The sequence below is a fragment of the Chenopodium quinoa genome, unplaced genomic scaffold, assembly GCF_001683475.1.
Source record: "Chenopodium quinoa cultivar QQ74 unplaced genomic scaffold, ASM168347v1, whole genome shotgun sequence".
NCBI lineage: Eukaryota > Viridiplantae > Streptophyta > Magnoliopsida > Caryophyllales > Amaranthaceae > Chenopodium > Chenopodium quinoa.
In genome coordinates, this window is record NW_018742204.1 from 23,022,612 (window position 1) to 23,042,531 (window position 19,920).

At 35.2% G+C, this 19,920-nt stretch overlaps 4 protein-coding genes across 4 annotated transcripts; 1 reads left to right on the top strand and 3 right to left on the bottom strand.

The window, feature by feature from the left end:
• The first annotated feature begins 257 nt into the window (after positions 1 to 257).
• On the top strand, positions 258 to 6,458 carry LOC110724385 (vacuolar protein sorting-associated protein 35B-like). The gene is made up of 13 exons (XM_021903805.1): positions 258 to 395; positions 612 to 728; positions 2,280 to 2,519; positions 2,595 to 2,660; positions 2,922 to 3,011; positions 3,532 to 3,621; positions 3,874 to 3,963; positions 4,584 to 4,652; positions 4,732 to 4,812; positions 4,917 to 5,024; positions 5,119 to 5,222; positions 5,707 to 5,820; positions 5,937 to 6,458. Exons 1-13 carry the CDS (start codon positions 273 to 275, stop codon positions 6,145 to 6,147), a joined length of 1,503 nt encoding a protein of 500 aa, XP_021759497.1. The 5' UTR covers positions 258 to 272; the 3' UTR covers positions 6,148 to 6,458.
• A 108-nt stretch (positions 6,459 to 6,566) lies between these two features.
• Positions 6,567 to 7,586, bottom strand: LOC110724390 (ubiquitin-conjugating enzyme E2-17 kDa-like). The gene is made up of 3 exons (XM_021903811.1): positions 7,382 to 7,586; positions 7,097 to 7,224; positions 6,567 to 6,995 (listed from the first exon to the last, which is right to left on the bottom strand). The coding sequence occupies exons 1-3, from the start codon at positions 7,449 to 7,451 to the stop codon at positions 6,747 to 6,749; spliced, it is 447 nt and encodes a 148-aa protein (XP_021759503.1). The 5' UTR covers positions 7,452 to 7,586; the 3' UTR covers positions 6,567 to 6,746.
• Positions 7,587 to 10,415: 2,829 nt separating this feature from the next.
• On the bottom strand, positions 10,416 to 13,886 carry LOC110724424 (rac-like GTP-binding protein RHO1). Its single transcript, XM_021903844.1, has 8 exons — positions 13,726 to 13,886; positions 13,180 to 13,452; positions 11,914 to 12,001; positions 11,716 to 11,825; positions 11,551 to 11,614; positions 11,167 to 11,231; positions 11,012 to 11,077; positions 10,416 to 10,917 (listed from the first exon to the last, which is right to left on the bottom strand). The coding sequence occupies exons 2-8, from the start codon at positions 13,276 to 13,278 to the stop codon at positions 10,816 to 10,818; spliced, it is 594 nt and encodes a 197-aa protein (XP_021759536.1). The 5' UTR covers positions 13,279 to 13,452; positions 13,726 to 13,886; the 3' UTR covers positions 10,416 to 10,815.
• A 1,220-nt stretch (positions 13,887 to 15,106) lies between these two features.
• LOC110724415 (3-dehydroquinate synthase, chloroplastic-like) lies at positions 15,107 to 19,822 on the bottom strand. The gene is made up of 8 exons (XM_021903836.1): positions 19,329 to 19,822; positions 18,257 to 18,407; positions 18,010 to 18,177; positions 17,701 to 17,927; positions 16,563 to 16,686; positions 15,947 to 16,009; positions 15,728 to 15,871; positions 15,107 to 15,487 (listed from the first exon to the last, which is right to left on the bottom strand). The coding sequence occupies exons 1-8, from the start codon at positions 19,664 to 19,666 to the stop codon at positions 15,356 to 15,358; spliced, it is 1,347 nt and encodes a 448-aa protein (XP_021759528.1). The 5' UTR covers positions 19,667 to 19,822; the 3' UTR covers positions 15,107 to 15,355.
• Positions 19,823 to 19,920: the final 98 nt, after the last annotated feature.

Sequence of the window (19,920 nt, forward strand, 5' to 3'; positions counted from 1 at the left end):
TTGAAATGTGTATTGTTATCTCAATTTTTCATAGTAAGTATTTAATAAATTTGCCTGTAACCTTTTTTTATTTTCCTCTTCCAGCCATCCGTTGATATCAAGTCAGTTTCTCTCCCAGTTTGATGGAAAGGCTTTCAAATTATGCTGCCTCAAGTCCAGAGGTGAGTTTAGTGATGCCTCCATTAAAGCTATTTTTTTTATTTATTATTTTTTTATTTTTATCCAAGTTTTTTTAAAAAAATTATTTATTATTTTTTATCCAAACAAAAATTATGCTGCCTCTTTATTATTATTATTATTATTATTTTTTGGGGTCACTAATATGGTTTTTTCCAGTATTGCCGGATTTCTTGCAAGTGGATGCCTTCTCGAAATTAAACAGTGCAATTGGGAAGGTTAGTTACCCGGATTGCTTCATTGATGTTGTGCAACCATGTAGAAATGCTAGCCTCATACTTTTTTCTTTCTTGAATTATCTATGCTCTTTCCATTGGTATGTTAAGTTAACTATCAATAGATGATAGGGCCAAAAGGGGAAGAAATATCCTGTATTATTGTATTAGTATTTGTATTTTTTAATTTTACTGATTTTGTATTTTTATCAAATGCAGATCATAGAAGCACAAACTGATATGCCTGTTGTTGCTGTTGTGACTTTGTATTCATCGCTTCTTACCTTTACCCTGCATGTTCATCCTGATCGGCTTGATTATGCTGATCAAGTATTGGTATGTTTGTTCACAAGTACATTGATTTCCTTTGTCTGAGATGATTTTTGTTTCATATTTCTGACAAGCTGCATCAGTATTTTCTTTTTACTGCTGTAAGATTTGCACAATCTGTTATTAAGTAGAGCATGTAGTGTTTGTGCCTCTTCCATCAGTGATTGCAAAATTTTCTTTTTGCACTTGTATTCTGCTTGAATTTCATTAGTGTAATCTATTTAAGTTTACAGTGTGAAAGAATAGGTGATATGCTTTTTAGCTAAAGTGTGTGTAATTGAAACTTTGGAAGCCATGACTTGATCTCTGTGGGAAGCATCTTCAGATTGGCGGAAATCAAATTGCACTGCTCCTTGGAACTTTGCTGTGTACTTGCTATAAAAAGTTTTTATTTAATTATTATCCAGCACGGCCAGAGTTGAATTTTTATTTATTTATTATTTTTTTTACTAGCCAAAAAGAGTAACAACGATTCAGTTCCTTAGGTAAGAGTGAAGCTAGAATCTGCAGAGAAGTAATTGAAAACAATGTATAACTTGGGCTTTTTTAAATGGTGCTAAAATTGTAGATGCTTAAAGTTTGACCAACGTGTAGAACTTTCTGAGGTAAATGTGTGTAAATCTTGGAGTTGAATTTTAAATAAATAGGCTGATAACTTTGTATACAATAATAGTTGAACAGATACCATTGGTGGTTGAATATACTATAAAGTGGAAGGCTAAAAGGTTAGTGTTGCCAAGATCCATCAGTGTTCAGTTCACTAGTATCAATATTGGACCAATGCCTCCTTCCTTTTTTTATTTTTTTTGGTTCTTGTTGCCTTTGCTTTTGTAGACTATTGTGAGATTCTTGCCCAATATTCCTGTGGCTCTTCCTACAAAAGTGTCATGAAGACTGACAGTTTTACACTTTACTCCATGCAATTGAGAAGCATCTGCTTCCTCTGAAATAGTCAATCTAGCATATGACTTGTCATTTTCAGAATAAGCAATAAATTGCATGCATCTATAATAGTATGCATCAATTGAACACCCTTCATCTCAAGACTTGGGAAAGCGACATAAATTTTTGCCTTCAGAACTTTCCAAATACCCAGTATCCTTGAATTTAAAGTCTTGAATAACCTCCTGTTCAGGAAGCTCCCTCCAGCAACTGAACTTCTTCCTTTGTATTGTGTATCGATTATTGCCCTCACTCCACTCTTTTGATGTGAAGCTTTTGTGCAGCTTAATGCTGAAATGCCACGCCTACTGATTATCTTCAAATTTTTCTTTAATACGAAGATAATTTTTTTGGTCGTTTTGCATCTTAGTGCTGATATATATATCTGCTCCTATGTAAGTGAGTTTTGGTTTGTCACACCGAAACTTTGGGTGATTGGCCTTAATTTTATGAGATAGTTTGATGCTTTTTCTTATTAATTTCCATGCATGGATCTTATATGAACTTCCTTATTACTGGTCAGTAGTCTGCTTTAAATTGTTGTTCATCCATATAATTATCATTACTTTTGATGAATACAAACTACAAAGTCTTGCTCTTTCTCTTTACACCCAGGGATCCTGCGTCAACAAACTCTCCATTATTGGGAAACTTAATGACAGCAAGGCAACAAAGCAAATTGTTGCACTTCTGAGTGCTCCGCTGGATAAATATAATAGTGTTATTACTGCCTTGAAGCTCTCTAATTATCCTCGGGTGATGGAATACCTTGACAATGAAACTAATAAAGTCATGGCAAAGATTATTATTCAAAGTATTATGAAAAACGAGACTTACATATCTACGGGTGATAAGGTATATATTTAATTCACATTTCTAATTTTTGCTTTGATATTGCCTGCCTAATGCTCTTGGATATCTTGTATGTAGGTCGAAGCATTGTTTGAGTTAATAAAAGGGCTTATGAAGGACACGGATGGTGCTGTTGATGATGAGGTCAGTTGGAGTCATTTACATATATATGTATGAAGTGTGACGTAGTTGCCTAGAATCCCTGGTTTGCTCATAGTTGGTTGTCTATTTGATATGTTTTTTTTTGTTATTTCACATAACTTACTGGATTTTGAGGCTGTTGAACAAATGATTTGCTTATGCCCAATATTTTGCATGGCTAGTTATGTTTTTTTTTTTTTTTTTTTTTTTTTTGGGCTGTTGTTGTTGTTGTTGTTGTTAAATTGAATGTTTGTCATATTCTAGGATGACGAAGAAGACTTCAAGGAGGAACAAAATGCAGTAGCACGCCTTATCCAAATGCTGCACAACGATGATTCAGAAGAGATGTTCAAGGTACTTCTCACTAATGAGGTTTCTTCATTTATTCTGTCCAAAATAGGTGTCCACTCAACAACTCAGCATATGTAACGTTATTTGTTGCTGAAGTGTCAATGTGTTGTCCTTTGTCAGTTTAAATTATGAATGGAATATTACTAGTCAGTTTTGGGTTAACTAACCCAATGTTATCTGCATGCAACCTGAGAACTGAAAAGATGCTGATGTTGGAAAGAGAGTACCAAAAGCAGTCATGACATAAGTATATATAATACAACTACAATACCGCTGCAGTTTATCTTGGTTAAAGTAATAGTGACATTTATGAAAACTAAAGCTCATTGCTATGTGGAAAAGTTTCCTGTTGCAATGTTTGGTCGTAAAGCTGCATTTTATTTATTTATTTTTGTTTCCAGTTGCTTGGGTAGTAAACACATTTCCTCTTAAAAAAAATTGCCAAAAGGTCCAAGTGGAATAGAGGATTGTGCTTGTTATTTTGCTAACATATATACCTAATTTCTCTATTGTTGATCTGCAGATTATAAATATAGTGCGGAAGCATATATTGGCTGGTGGAGTGAAACGTCTATCATTTACTGTTCCACCCCTTGTTTTTTCCTCTCTTAAGGTTTTACTCAATTCTTGACTCCTAATAGGTCTCGTTCATTTGTTCACGTGTTATTTCTCAAATAAGCATCTTATCCTCCCAAGTTATGAGACATGTAACTTATGACTGTCGTGGTTGTCTCTGGTAGTTATTTGGTACCTGTAAAGTGCCAATGCTTAGTCAGCCAAGACTCTATTAGATAACAAATTTACAGGTCAATTGTTATACTCTGCTGAACCTTTCTAATTCTCATCTTTTGCTTTAATTAAACAGTTAATTAGAAGGCTTCAGAACCAAGATGTGGATAAATCTGGTGATGAAGTAGAGGGTACGCCAAAGAAAATATTTCAGCTTTTGAATCAGGTATCTTTGAATATTTATTATGCAAGTGACCCGTGTGTCATGCCTTATGATGTTTGAGCGTTTAGATAAATCTTTCTTAACACACATCAATGGTAACATTAGCTGTTTGTTTTATACTATATTAGTATGAATTTTTACATATACTTTCCTTGGCTATTATTTCTCTACTATTCATTATATCCTAAGATCCTTTTATTTTTTATTTTTAAATGTTTAACTATCTTCATACCGAAGTATGCCCTTTTTTCGTAGTTGAACTGACAGCTGGTTAGTGTGCTTGGTGTGCAATGGATGGGATGCTGTTAATATTCCCCATCTCTGTTAATATAAATCATGCTTATTCTTTTAACAATATTTGATGAGGAGGGGAAAGTAACATCTTTTAGTAATTGTATCATCCTTACAGTGTCTATAATGTCAAATATTACCGCTGACAACAATTAAACTTCAAACTGAAGGGTGCTGTGTATGGATTAACATTATATCGTTTTGCGTACTCATATATACTTTTTCTATCTTTTGTTGAAAGTTTGCTCATTGGCATTTGTTGGTCTTTTCACTTTCTGTACGAGTTCTTGTATCTACGATGGCTGGACAAATATTTGCCTTTTTTTTTTCAGCTTATTGAGGCTCTTTCAAATGTTCCAGCTCCTGAGCTCGCATTGCGGTTGTACCTGCAATGTGCTGAGGTAAGGTTTAAACCCTCTGCGTAAATTGCTAGAATGAATATATGTGAAATCTGTCATCAAGTAATCTGTTGTCTAGCAGGCTGCAAATGACTCTGATTTGGAACCTGTCGCCTGTGAATTTTTCACTCAAGCATATATATTATACGAGGAAGAAATTTCGGTAATGGAATTTTCAGTTGATGGTTTTTTGTACTTGGGTTTTCCAGTCCATCTATTCTTATAATTTGTAGGTTCATTTTTTCTCTGTGCTTTTGTGTTCTCTAGGGCTCCAGAGAACAAGTGACTGCACTATACCTAATAATCGGTACTCTTCAAAGGATGCATGTCTTTGGTGTTGAGAACAGAGATACTCTGACACACAAAGCAACAGGGGTATTATTTAAAGCCTTTTCTTTTCTTGTGCTGTTAAATGATCTGTTTTATACTGTTTATTTGTGCTAAGCTAGTACCCATTTGACATATGCAGTACTCTGCAAAGCTTTTAAAGAAACCTGATCAATGTAGAGCTGTTTATGCATGCTCTCATCTCTTTTGGGCGGATGACCAGGATGGTGTTAGGGATGGAGAGAGGTATGTTTCATTATATTTTTACTCCTTGTGGGGATTTTGTGTTGTGTATGACAATTAGAAATTTAGTTGAGTCATTTACTTCTGCGCATCTTACCAAGTATTATAGCTGCCCCATGCTGGGAAATGCGGCAAGTAGATTTATCAATGCTTTGCCAGTACCTTTACCCGGAGTGTCTCTTCAAAGTTAACCTTATTGTCTGAAAGAGAAGGAAATCTAAAATGCATGTATCTCCAGATTCTAGCTGAACAACTGCTGGGATGGATAAATTTTAATATATGAGCCACAGAACTAAAGTTAAGCTTATGTTGTCAGAGAAACAGAAAATGATGCCATATATGTCGGAATTTGTAGCAGCCGCTGAACCCTAATACTCTTTGAAGAATAGCAATTACAAAACTGAATAAATGAATATTGATGACTAATTATGATTTTACTACTGTTGTAATTCCTTAAATTCAAGTGAATTGGTTTTCGTATATGCAGGGTTCTACTTTGCTTGAAGCGGGCTCTAAAAATTGCAAATGCTGCTCAACAGATGGCTAATGCTACACGGGGCAGTGGTGGATCAGTTATGCTCTTCATTGAAATCCTCAATAAGTAAGCTCTCTTCTTGCTAGGAATTTTGTCCTCTGTGTGTACTGGATGTCTGGATATCTGAACTTTCATGATAAATCATGGCATACCTTAACTTTGGAATTTGCTTTCATATGTAGGTACCTCTATTTTTTTGAGAAGGGGAACAACCAGATCACTGTCAATACAATCCAGGATCTAATGGAATTAATTACCACAGAGAACCAAAGTGATAATGCTGCAACAGATCCTGCTGCCGAGGCTTTCTTTGCAAGCACTTTGCGGTACATCCAATTCCAAAAGCAAAAAGGTGGTGCAGTTAGTGAGAAATATGAACCTGTCAAAGCTTGAACCTGTGATTGCATGTAATTAGGCATTTTCACGCATCACAAGTTAATTATATTTGAGTATTTTTGTAACCAGTTTAGTTAGGTCTCCCTGACGGAAGACTTGTTTGCTTGACCTCGTTCTGAGGGCATGGTTTTAGGGTCTCTTATGCTAACTATGATCTCACTGCATCTGAAGTTTTCTTTAGTTTGCGGGTGTCTGCAAGTTGCTTCATTATGCGGCATTACTTTGGTTGCAATGACTGGTAAAATGGTGTATAATTTACCCTTTCTATCTTTACCACTTTTTGGAGAAATTTTCCATTTATACTTGAATATACATGTCTGAATGGTGCTGATTCCTAGTAATTTTACCACTTTATAAGTTGTAAGTTAATCGTTGTTGCCATAATCAAAGTTTTTGACATTATATTACTGCAGTGCTGTGTGAACTCAATTTATTCATTTACTCGGAATTTCAAGGTACATAAGATGAGACTGAAACAAAATTTGGTAATAAAATTCATTTCCTTGCCATAGAAAAAGCCTTGTTTGAATCTGAAGTGTTACAATGGGGGAAAAATATCAAGAAACTTGATGCTTTAAGGGGAGAGACTCGAGTGCTTAATTCATTGCATACTTGAGCGTCCAGCTCTGAGCTGTTGTCTCGTACTTGGTTCGATCCTTTTTGTACATGTGAGCGATCTCCGGTACCAGAGGATCATCAGGGTTTGGGTCTGTAAGTAGAGAACATATTGATAGTAAAACTTTGGATATAGTGAGAGCAGGGCTCCATTGATCCCTGAGGATGTCTAGGCAAATATTCCCGTTATTGTTGATGTTTGGATGGAACACTTTGGTTCTGAAGGCAACCTGTCATCAATTTTACAGATTTTCATGCTCATGTAAGTTTTAGTGAAAATAAAATCACTATTACAAAGACACAGTTTGTTATAAACTGAGCAATGACCTACCTTTGGTGGTTTGAAGGGATAATCACTGGGGAAGTGAATACTTAGAAGGAAGACGCCGCCAGCATAGGGGCAATCGGCAGGGCCGATAATTGTTGCTTGCCACTGGTATAAGTTTTCAGACACAGGACCTGAATTCATCAAGAAATGCACAATATAAGTACACACAAATTAGCTGAGATTAAGATCGGGATTCTCTTCAACAACTAGGCCGAGTGAAGAGAGTCCTCTCTCGATAAGACAAGATTACTTGCATGGCAAAATTGTGTGTTAGGAGGATTTGACAACCTGCACTACATGATGTAGGAGGATCTCTCCTTATATCTTGAAGCTCTTTTAGAATCCTCTTCATCGCCATCTTGCTGATACCTAGATGGTTATCAGTTCTTGGTATTTAGCAGTTTTTTCGTTTCTTTTTCGAGTAGGAGCAACTGAAAAAGGGAGGTTTGCTTGCTAAAATGTAAGCGTTTTCATGTCTATTATATAAGAGGACAAAAGAATATACTTTATGTTGGAAGAGAATTCAAATTGTTTTAACTAATGGACTGAAAGCTGGAAGGTATATATTCTGAATGAAATTTTCCTCTAATAGTTCAGGGAATCGACCGACTTACCAAATTGCTGGATGTTATTCCTTTCAAAGTTTCTGATGAGCACCAATGCACCATCCATTAATTTAACCAACAATTGGTAACATGAAAAGTGTTTATTTAATTTCTTTTGTCCAGAGCAGAGATGATGTACATGTTGAATATAATCAATATGTGTACTCCTTATGTCAAATCACAATCTAAACCTTTTGCTATATGATTCTGTGGGCAAATTCCACGCCCAAATTTGATAGAGGTCAAAAATGGATTGTTCATATTGGTCCGCCTCAATTTAATCTATTTAGATGATGAGTCTTTCAGTTCAAGACTAGAATTTTTTTTGCCAAGTTTACTTTCTCTGTTCCCTTTTGTTTGTCTCATTTGACTTTTTAAACCGTTTCTAATGCATACATAAAAGTTGAAAAGATATCTTCAAAATAGTATTTTTTAAACATTATAAAAGTTACATAAATATATTGAAACTAATTATCGAGACAAAAATAAGATTCTATAAGGAACGGTTTATAGCTCTACCATCATTTCACTCTTTAGCAATTTGTCATATTCTACTATTCGGCTTACTCTAATATGGGTGAACAATACATGCAAATTTGGTTATGTTTTCATGTCAAAGCACGGTTCATTTGCTCTTTGCTAGAAACCTCAGACAGTTAAGTGAGGACAATATGGCAATATTTGGAGAGCCAGTATTAACAGAATCAACTCATTTTCCTGCTGTGGTTCGGATTATTGCTTCGATTCGATTGTTTTGACACCCAAACGGCCAGACTTAGAACAGCCTCATGTAGCACCTAGGAATATCAATATATCATACTTGTATACTTTTTGTTTCACACATTGTCTCAGACAAAAACGCTGCTTTTTTTACACAACAATTATATTCAGGGATTACTGAGTGTTTACAGAATAGAATCATTTACTCGTATTATAAGCGATAGTTTATTAAAGGAAAAGTCAATGCCACATGTTAATCTTTAGGACATTGATTTTAATATGATTTGCTTGTTCTGATTCTCTAAACTTGTCTTTCTCTTTAGCTTTAAATTTGTTTATTTACCAACAGATTGTTGTATTCTTATGCTTTCTTTGTATTCTAATGGTTTTGGAAGTACTTCTCAAAGATATGAAAGAAGTTGAAACATACAAAAAAAAAAAATCAAAAACATCTTGGATAGATAATTGCATTAGACGTGTTTCTCATGATGTGTGCATACATAATATAAGGTATTTATACACATTTATAGAAGGTTACCTGAATATAAGCTAGATGGTAAGAATTACTACGTTCCCTAATCACAATGTTATTCACATCTCACCAAGAGAGTAAGAACAATGGCGATAAGAGGGTTGTGGAGAGGCTTGTTTCCTCCACTTTAATTATTGCTAACGAAAATTACAAAGTATGAGGTGATTTTCTCAAATTAAGTTGAAGGTGAGTGGACTCCGCCAGAACATAATATAAAATGTAATGTAATAATGAGTTCAGGACACAAACCTTTAAATAGATTTGTCTGTTCATAGTTAATACGGAGTAATTGTTATAAACAAAGTTTGTATAACAATGATGTTGCATAATTATACCCTCATTAACATAATTTTGGCAAATGATTGAATGTTTGGCTACCTATAGAAATATAGAATAGTCAAAACTTGGTATGCGATTGATACTTCAGCCAATCAAAATAAGCCTTGTTTAGCCAATTAGCCAGTCTCAATTTGTTAATATGAGCATACGTGTCCTGCTTCAACCTTTTTTTTTTCTCTAAAGTTGGCCTTACAATTTTACATAGCGCACAACTTTCCAGCTAAAGAACATCACTAATATAGATGCTAATCCAGCTATATATTATCTTGCTAATCTAAACAGGACATACTAAAAGATTGTTGATGATGACCATACCTGGTGGCTGGAGCCATTGTGCCATACAACAATTATTCGTAAGAACATCTAAAGGCCAAAGTCACAGGTTCGGGACTCATCACCACCTACATGCTTGGGAATAAGAGATAACCTTACCTTTTGCCTCTACTCTCAAGCGTTGACCTATGCAATTAAGTTAGTTGACCTAGGAGGGTTAGCTAGTTTGGTAGGTTTTTTTCCTTTAAAAGAGTGAAAAAATCTGAAATTGTAGATAGACAGACTGGACGCTCAATCTGAACTTCAAACACAATGCTCCCAAGCGTATGAGCCTCAGAGTCATTCCTATAATACTGAGTATGTACTCATGAAAGGCCGAATCAAGTAGGTCATTCAATCACCAGGCAGAGAGCGATCACAATCATAATTTCATCACCTCCCCCAGTGAAAGCGGGTCACTTTTAAACGTATTTTTAACCAGAAACTATACAATATAGCAAAGGTATTATTTATTTCAGACGTACAAAATCGGCCATAGAATATGCGCATTTCAGGAAATCAGCAACCACGTGGGCGGCTAATAGAATAAGCCAACATAATCAAACATTCCAAGAACAGCCAAATATTCTACATTAACAATCTATCTAATCATGTCATACACAAAGTATCATGATCACCATAAATAAATATACTTATAATCTGTGGCTCATTGCTCAACCAACACAATGTTAGTTGGAGTCAACCTCTGCAAACAAGATTCCCAAAAGGAGAGTGGTTCAGCCAACTACTATGAACTGTTTGGGCACCAACTCCAGCATCAACTAATCAAAAGGGGGCAGAGAAAACCATCGTATTGAAAAAATAGCGCGATATTTAAACTTTAAACTACAGAAATCAAAGAGACATAAAAAATGTAGCCAGAGGCAAACATCTTCATAACAAGTAGTTGTGAAGAAATGAATTTAACTGCTCTGCTAGGGTTAAGGGGGAAAAATATCGGTCCTTTCCTAAACTGGGATCTTCCAGTACCTTATATTTAATACTGAACCAAAACCACAAATTAGATGGTAATGTAATGCCAGAAAGCAACAAGAAACAACCTGATGCTCCACAAAAGAACCTAAGTACAATCAGTAAGAAATCATACGCTAAAAAAGCCTGCCTGTATCCTCAAGCTTGATTGTGAAAGAAAAAGGTCGAACGCGAGATGGATTGCTCGAACTAGGGCTTGTTTCTCTTTACAACTGACACAATTACAATATGGAGCAAGCCTTCTGTGCCTTCGACTTCTTCTTCTTTGTCTTTGGTGGTTGAAGCACAACCTTAATGGCTGCATCGAATACTGCCTTGACATTCTGCATTTTAAATTCAAAGTTCAAAAGTTAGTGACTCAAAAGGCACAAACAAGTTGGAAAGTGAAACTATCTCAACCTGAAAACAAATACCCACCTGCTGTGTTTTTGAACTACATTCGATATAAGCAGGAGCACCAATCAGCTTCCTCAATTCTTCACCCTGAACAACAACAGAAATAATTTGGTCCATGTGATTTCTAAACATAACAGACCATAGGGAAACATATGCAGAGTACAACTCTTTTTTACCTGAGCTGTAGTGATTGGAACTGCACCAGGGTGATCTATGAAAAATTGCTTGTCATCCCGAAGATCTAATGTCATGCATCAAAAGTAGGAATAACTTCTACGTCAGAAAATTAAATTAAAAGACCCTTTATCAGAGACAGAAAGCTAAGCTTGCTAAATGAGAACACAAAGGTTCCAACAACCAGAAAAATTCTCAACCAACTAGATATAAAAATAGCACATATTTACCGAAATCAAAACTCAAATAGTATATGATAACCCAAAAAAAAAAGCTAAATTTCCAAGGGTGATCAGAACTTCTAGAAATGTTACTACACTAAAGAAATGACAGTATAAGACAGAAATGCAAAATGACAAAACAAAAGAGATAAGTATGATTCTGACCAAGCTTTGTTCCAACAAGAACAATGGGAACACCAGGAGCATAATGCTTCAACTCGGGAATCCACTGAAAATTAAGTGGCCACAACAGCTCATTAGCAAACACCAAGAGTCTCATTCACATTAATGCTTCCTTATCAGTAGTACAACTATTCAAACAATGTTTACCTTCTTAGAAACATTTTCATAACTAGCCTTGCTAATGAGGGAGAAAGCAAGAATAAAGACATCTGCTCCACGATAACTCAAAGGTCTTAATCTGTTGTAATCCTCTTGTCCTGTAACACAAATAACAATTTGAGTCGTACAAAGAGAATAATTAAGTACACAACCAAAGAGATTAATCAGCAGATATAAAGCCATTACCTGCAGTATCCCATAACCCCAGATTAACTGTGGCCCCATTAACAACGACATTTGCACTGAAGTTGTCGAAGACAGTGGGCACATAATCCTGTTTCCATCAAAGATTTAAATTTAAGAGAATAAAAGAATAGCAGAACAGGACCAACAATTTGGGAAGTAGAGCTCAGCACAATTCACAAACTACTTGCATTATATTTCATATTCAGACTCTTCACAAATTTAAGAATATCTGACATGGATACGTCATGTTTTCTATATTTTGCAATCCCTCAAGGGTCATATCTGATGACAGTTTTAAACACGTAAATGACACATGGTACCAAAGGAAATCAGAGTAACAGAATGATCTGATTTCAATACATCAAAGAAAAACCTTTGAAACAGAATGTCTTAGCAAAAGAGGTTTGCAGAGTAACCAAAAACCCAAGGAATTCAACAGAACAAATCATATTAATGTTCTGAGCAAGATATAGCCAAAAACAAATAATCTCATCAAATCCAGCTAAACAGAAACTTCCCGACCACAAACTAAATAACTTACAATAGAAGAAGCAAAGGTACAAACTACAATCACAACTACTAGAAACTAATACATCTCCTACTTTGCAAGGTAACCAAAAATATATCCCTGACAGGAAAATCCATGATTGTGTGGTCAGAAACAGAATTCTTTCACAAAACTTGAATCCAATCTTCAAATGAGTTGTCTATATAAATACAGCTCGCGTAAAAGGAAGAAACTAACAGCAATCCTAAACTAAACGCTCAATTCGCCTCCTCCACAGACAATCCTTACGTTAATAAAAAAATAAAAATAAAAAAATAATCAACCATACTATTCATGACTAACATCGTATATCATCAGAATTATAAACACTGTTAATCAATCCTCAAGCTCAAAAATGGCTGAATTCCCCTAAAACTGCCTTTAAATGTTTGCATCAACCTAAATTTTACCCAATTGCACCCAAAAAAAAAAAAAAAATCAACATAACTAGAAATTCAATCATTACCAAATTAATTGCTTTTTTTTTCCTTGAATTTGAAGAATTACTGGAATTCAACATTAAAATTCAAAAAACAATCCACATCAAATCCATGAATCACACAATTCAAAACAATTCCCAAAGCACAATTGAAACCTTACATAACAGTTAAAAAAAATGATTGTAAAAGTATATATCGAGACGAATTTAACAAAACAATCAAATAATTTCCATGAAATCGAAGCGAAGTTCTGAAACGAAAGAGAGAGAGAAAACAGACCGTAGGAAAGGTGTTGCTGGTGTAAGAAATCAACAAGCAAGTTTTACCAACGGCACCATCACCAACTGTAACACATTTTATGAACCTCGAAGCACTCATTTTTTTTCTCAACAATCACGATTTCTTCTTCTCCTCAAAATTCAACCCCCTCAAATTACACCTTGATCAATCAAAAACTAAAAACAAAGCTAATTTTCCCCCAAATTCAAATTCAAAAAAATTGAAAAAAAAAAATCAAAATCGCTTCTCAATTACAACACCACATGAAGGAACCTGTAAAAGAAGAAATTGAAACCCGATCACAACATCAAAGATTGCGCAACAAAAACAAAAATGAAACCCTAGAAAAACGGAGCCCTAATTTGAGGAAATGAAAATGTGGATGAAAAATGGAGAAAATTGAGAGGAAGAAATGACGAAAAATGTAACCCTAATGTGAATAGATCTGGTAATAAAGATTAATCAGAGAAAAAATTGGGGGAAGAAGATTGAAGTAGAGAGAGAGAAAGAGAGAGAAGGTAAAAGAGAAGAAAGGAGAGGAGTTACCTGAGAACCGGGAAACAATGCCGTTGAAGCGTTCAATGAATGAATAATGTGTGTTTTTTTTAATTTTTTTTGTTTTTGTGGGTGATTGTTTCTTCTTCTAACGTGTTTTACGCTTTACTACCTACGCCTTTCCCCTCTTTCCTCTCGTTTTTATCCCCCCTTGCATAACTACCGTAGAGATAGGCGAGGCGTAGAGGTGGCAATCGTGTTGTTAGGATAGACAGATCGGGTTTTAGATAAATTGAGACATTATTAGAATTACAGTATGTGTCTTTTACTTGTAGGTTAGGTCGAGTTTGATCAAGTCAAGTACTCGTAATTTTAAAATCTATTTTAAGAGAGCTGATGGGTTAATTTTGGTGGTATTTATCATCAATTTGAGTCATGTAGTTTCGAATATTGATCAGGTGTTCTGATTGTCGATTTTGTAGCTAGGGATTAATTAATAACTAATCCTAGGAAAATCACATATTCAATTGATAAAATGAGAATTTGTATGGTTATAATGTCCCAATACAAAGATAATACCCACATGTAGATGCATTGACTTTTGTATTTTGGTTTGTAACTTAATGCATTGACTTCTATAATGACATTTTTAAGTAGTCAAGCATAATTTGGCGGATAGGACATTAGTCAACTTTGAGTTATTGTGAATTAGTAATGGCAAGTTTAAAATTTATTTGTAGAAAGACTAGAAACTACTTTTGTAACATAAACTTTTCTTAATTTACTTCTCATATGAATTTGAACCGACCATAACTCAACTCGTCAAAGTTTTTAGAACAACTCGAACTCAATTCTCGAATTATTTTTTTGTCATCCCATTCAATCATTGCCATCCTTAATACAACAGCTCAAAACACGGAAATCACGAGTTTGAAAACTGGAAATTAAACATCAAGACTCTGGAAGTAGTTTGAAGCCATAAGTGAAGATTAAAGAAGGGGTATAAGTTAGGGGGGACCATTAACAGGTAGTTGTTCATCCGTGAAATCGGGTTGATATCACACTCAATTCTCAAATGCTCCAAATACATACGGATTATAATAATATTCAAAGTTTCATGTCAATTTATTAAAATGGACTGTATAGTATATACTGGTAATAAGAACGGGCACGTCGTCATCAATGATCAAGTTGTATGCATGCATAAGTGTTTTAGAATAAATATACAGCTACCACTTTTTTTTTTTTTTGAATAGATATACAGCTACCACTTGATGTGCCCATTTTGGTGTAATTGCGTAAATGAATGATCCTTGTTTGAGCTGTCCTGCGTAGGTAAGGCATTGAACAATGGTTAGTGTACATTGTAAACAACTAAACATCGAGCAGTATGAGTACATGGTGAATTTTATTTAAACTCGGGATCATTCGATGGAGAAGCTTCCCATAAGGAAAAATGCTAATTCGAGAACTTCTACTTGATAATTATTAGGGTTATATTACATCGTGTATCTATCATCACTCTATCAGGTATTTCATCTCACAACAGAAACTATTTCCGTTTCTACACATAAAAACAACAAATGATTCATATAGTTGAGTTGATACACTTTTTATGGTATGGTTGCTTGACAATCCACTGGTTACAAAAAGAATAGTGGGTATATACTAATATCACGAATCAGGACTTGGAAAAGGCACGCAGAGTTTCGTCCAGTGCTTTTTTATCGTAATCTGAGGTAAATACACAGTTTCCAAGGGGACCTTTCAAAAGGATGAGCCTCAACACACCATCAGCTACCTTCTTATCGACCTGCCAGTTAGATTTACATGGACATAGATAAGTTTATGATAGGTATATAATTAGTAATCCTTCTGTCTGGAAGAAATGGAGCTGGCAAATAGTCTAAATCTCCCATAATGAAAGATATGACATAATTCTAACTATATAATATGTCCTTCACAATAGGTGAATTTAAGCATGGGCTTATTATGAATTTTCAAATGTTTAAAAATTAAAAGTACTACAATAGTATGTGTCATCTAAGCTTACCGACATAATGGACTTGAACATTTCGACAGTCATGCTTTCAGGAGGTGCAATAGGTAGCTTAGCCTTTTTTAAGATGTTATGAACACGCCCAACTAGTGATTCATCTATCCAACCAAGACGGTGTGACATGTCAACAGCCATGACCTGAACATAAAAAATCCAAATCAGCAGAAGATGATGAAAACGTAAGAGCCAGTGAATAGGTTGACAGAGACATACCATTCCAACTGCAACCGCTTCTCCATGAAGCCAGTGGCCATAGCCAAATCCTGTTTCTATTGCCTGCAAAAGGGATTCAAAACAGCCAAACTGTTCAACACCAATGAAATTTACATGTACATCACAAACCAAAACTCTTTCCAAGGTGAAAACATGTGGTCCCACATCATATGGTTACTGGGTCTACAAACTTTACAGGATTCATTTAGACGATGAATACTGAAACAACTCAAACTTAAGTTCACTTGTACAGTTGAAGTAAATATTGATTGAAAGAAAATCTGAGTTAGCCTAACTATAAAGTACTTGCAAGTGTTTACAATTTAAGCCCAGGTTTCAGACTTCAGAGCTCAGGCTTGAAATTTCAATTTCAAAATTCTCAACAGGGTGTATCTTAGATATGCAATACTAATTGCTTACATATTTACATGTTGTTCAGTTCAGCAATTGCTTATAATGGATTTAAGGCACGTTTTACAAGTAGAACATATAAGATACTTCACAGATGCCCGACACTGCCTCAAAAGTTTTCTTCTCCAAGGTGTTAACAGCTTGGCTAAAATAAATTTCAGTAAGAAAGAATTTGAAAAAAATATCACGGGATTATAGAACTCACATGTCCAAAAGTGTGACCTAAGTTTAATGTTGCTCTCAGTCCACCTTCCTTCTCATCCAAAGATACAACCTCAGCCTTGTTTTCACAGGAGCGTTTTATTGCATATGCAAAGGCAACATGATCCCTGCAAATCAAGCCAATAGACATAACCTTTTAGTCAGCCATGATGGATATAAGCTCAAACTCTAAAACCACATCAACATCCAAACAATGTCAAACAAGCCTCTTGTCACTTACTATCATCATTCATTAAAAAAAAAACTTCAAAAAATGTAGTATGGTTATCTACCCAGGGTATCAACATCCAAACTATGTCAAACAAGCCAAATTGTCACATAGCATAGTATTTGGAATCCTGACGCGTTCTTTAGCACGATAGGTTATCTTTTTGCATTCTAATAACCAATAAATATATCCTTCAGTAACTAGGAATAAAAATAAAAGACTGAAAAGCCAAAGTTTGCCTAACCATGATCCTTAGAATACAACCATTCGGACACCTTGGACAAAAGGGGATGGGCAAACTGTTAGCTTTCTCGATGCTTTATAAGTTATAATTTTTAAGCAGACTAATGTCTCATTTTTCACCATGAAACAATATATTTTGCGAAAATCAATTTCATTGGGTAGCAAGTCTATTTTGCGGATAAGGCCTGATAAGTTTTTAAATGTTCAGATAAGATGATGTGAAAAGTATGAAGCATAAGCAACTAATTAGGCAACCATTCTTCAGCCAGCTCAATGATGCATCATTACTAATGAAAGCTACAAGTTGTTTTCATTTTGTAATTACTAATTTCATTTGGGTACATTCCCTCAAAAAGGCTTCCTGAATGTTGAAGTTACCAGCTAAAAGTGCACATTGTCTTTCTTTAGCCTACTACAAAACCCAAAGATCCCATAGAGTTACATAACCTGTACAACACAGTTTTGATTTCAGGGTGAAAAAATAGACAAATTGCAGTGTTGGCTAAAGGCTTTAAATACCATATAATGCAGTTATTAAGTTAATGTGATCTCCTTCAAAGAAGTCATAACCAACAGTTCCATTTGTTAGAAGGTAAAATACTAAAATTAACAGGTGGTGGGGTAGGGGTGCTGGTGAAAAAAATTAGGAGTTGATGATTGATTCAAATACCTTGCCATCAATGCATCCATGTTCTTCTCTTGCCACTCAAAGAACTCAGCATCCCTAATAAGACCATATTTTATTACCTCAGCGAGCCCAGATGCCAATTCTCTGTCAGGCAGTGTGTCTAATGTGTCAGTGTCAACAAGTACACATTGAGGTTGGTAAAAAGCCCCAATCAAGTTTTTTCCCAGCGGATGGTTTATGCCAGTCTTTCCACCCACTGAAGAATCCACCTGAACATGAATGTCATCAGCACAAACACATACACATAGCATTACATAGTAATGTAAAACAATAAATAAGTCAGGATCAAACCTGGGCCATAACAGTAGTTGGAATTTGAATGAAGTTAACTCCACGCAGGAAAGAAGCTGCAGCAAATCCACACATATCGCCAATCACACCACCTCCAAGGGCCACAAATGTGGACCGTCTATCCAACCTTGACTCAATAGCTTTGTCAAAGACTTTCATTAGAGTATCCTATCATACCAAAAAGAATCATGTATTAAAAGACCAAGTCAATCACTATTAAGCAAACGTCGAAGTCAAAGACACATACCATGTCCTTATACTGCTCTCCATCCGGTAAAATCACAGTTTCTACTGATACGTTCGGGTTATCTTTAGTTAAAGCATTGATAACTTTATCCAAATACAAAGGTGCAACAGTGGTGTTTGTAACCACAAGAACCCTCTTTCCGTGCACATGCCTAACCAAATAATAACACATTGATCAGTTGAAACAAATTCAAAGCATTCAATCAAAGCATTAATTTACTACGTAGTAATTTACTATCAATTTGATAGCTATATTGAAGGGCGTGAAAGGGTATAATTTTTGGTTTTCCAATCTCTAAGCTCAATGATTGAACATACTTCAAGTTTTGGGGCATTAATGTGACTGCTCCCCCTAATCTACTTCGTGAGTTAATTCCCAAATATTGTCAGAAGTGCTAAACATCCATCAACCTGATAATAATTTTGAATTTGTTTCTCATATTTGTCATATAGAGATAGAGAATAGAAATCTTTGGTTGCTCATGATCTATGTATATTTCTTAACAATAGTTGGCCCCAAAATGATGTTATTTTTCTTAGAATATTTTTTCCATTATTTTCTCAATTTTCTTACATTCTCCACTATGCTCTATACCCTAGAAGGATATGAATAACAAACAATTCATCAAAGTTGAAGTTCATCACTCTATAGGCCCCAAAATGAATATGATTCTACAAACAATGTAATCCTAATGCCAGTAAACAAATGTGTGCATGTGTCTTTCTCACCCTCCCTCACTAATTTGTTCTAAATCACGGTATTATCGAAATCCAATCCTTACCATTATCATTTTAGAAAAATGGCGAAAATTTTCCAGCATCAAACAAAAAACACATGCGAGTAGCTCATAACAACAGCAACATATAATTCATAAAAAATAACATTTATTCAGCATATTTGCGCAAGTAAAATCTGTCTTTAGAAAATTTAATGTCACTAATTTCCAACAAATAATAATTCCAAGTTGTAAAATGCGATTCAAATTATGAACATTATTCAACAAAACAAAAATCAGTCTTTTCGCCAATTTCCTTCAAATTAAAATTCCAAATCATAAAATGCGATAAAATACCTTTGAAGAAGTTCAGGTTGATCAAGAAGACCAGGTCCGATATAAATAGGATAACTTCGATCCCCCAAATTAACATCGACGATGTTAGGAACCCTAGAAGAGCTCGTCATCTTACTACTACTGGGTGACTCAGCAGGGGTTAACTGAGTCGAACTCGCATGAATCGCCGATCTAACCCGTCCAACACTCACTGCAATTCGATTAGAGCCCAAATTATCCGAATACAATTTGACGGAAGACCCACCAACAAAGATGTTGGTTGACTTTGAAATCGAGGTTTTTGATGAGGTGGGGTTGAGGGAGAAGCAGAGAGAAGAAGGGTGAGCCGAGGCCGCCATGAAAGTGGGAGGTTGGAAGAAAGAGAGAGAAATGGAGGGAGAGTGAAGAAAGTTTCTCTCTCCTAATGGTGGGAGGAAGTAGATGTAGTAGTTGAAGAGAGGGGGTTGGTGGAAAGAGCCCGCACTTTTTTTGGATTTGTGGTGGCTGTGAGAACGAGACGTTTGGTCGGTGGAGTTGTTTTTTTTAACTAAATTTCCAAAAAAAAAAAAAAAAAAAAAAAAAAAGTTTTTTCTAAGCTATACCCTAAAGTATT

Bases quoted from the DNA above. Each gene is read 5' to 3' on its own strand.
- LOC110724385 (XM_021903805.1), top strand. From the start codon at position 273: ATGCTGCCTCTTTATTATTATTATTATTATTATTTTTTGGGGTCACTA. The intron at 4,813-4,916 runs GTAATGGAATTT...TGTGTTCTCTAG, and splicing joins TATACGAGGAAGAAATTTCG to GGCTCCAGAGAACAAGTGAC. The intron at 5,025-5,118 runs GTATTATTTAAA...TGACATATGCAG, and splicing joins TGACACACAAAGCAACAGGG to TACTCTGCAAAGCTTTTAAA.
- LOC110724390 (XM_021903811.1), bottom strand. From the start codon at position 7,451: ATGGCGATGAAGAGGATTCTAAAAGAGCTTCAAGATATAAGGAGAGAT. The intron at 7,225-7,381 runs GTTGTCAAATCC...TGATGAATTCAG, and splicing joins TCCTACATCATGTAGTGCAG to GTCCTGTGTCTGAAAACTTA. The intron at 6,996-7,096 runs GTAGGTCATTGC...AATTGATGACAG, and splicing joins ATCCCTTCAAACCACCAAAG to GTTGCCTTCAGAACCAAAGT.
- LOC110724424 (XM_021903844.1), bottom strand. From the start codon at position 13,278: ATGAGTGCTTCGAGGTTCATAAAATGTGTTACAGTTGGTGATGGTGCC. The intron at 12,002-13,179 runs GTCTGTTTTCTC...TGATGGAAACAG, and splicing joins CCAGCAACACCTTTCCTACG to GATTATGTGCCCACTGTCTT. The intron at 11,615-11,715 runs GTAAACATTGTT...CTTAATTTTCAG, and splicing joins ATGAAAATGTTTCTAAGAAG to TGGATTCCCGAGTTGAAGCA.
- LOC110724415 (XM_021903836.1), bottom strand. From the start codon at position 19,666: ATGGCGGCCTCGGCTCACCCTTCTTCTCTCTGCTTCTCCCTCAACCCC. The intron at 18,178-18,256 runs GTATGTGTCTTT...TTGGTATGATAG, and splicing joins GAGAGCAGTATAAGGACATG to GATACTCTAATGAAAGTCTT. The intron at 17,928-18,009 runs GTTTGATCCTGA...ATTCATGTTCAG, and splicing joins CAACTACTGTTATGGCCCAG to GTGGATTCTTCAGTGGGTGG.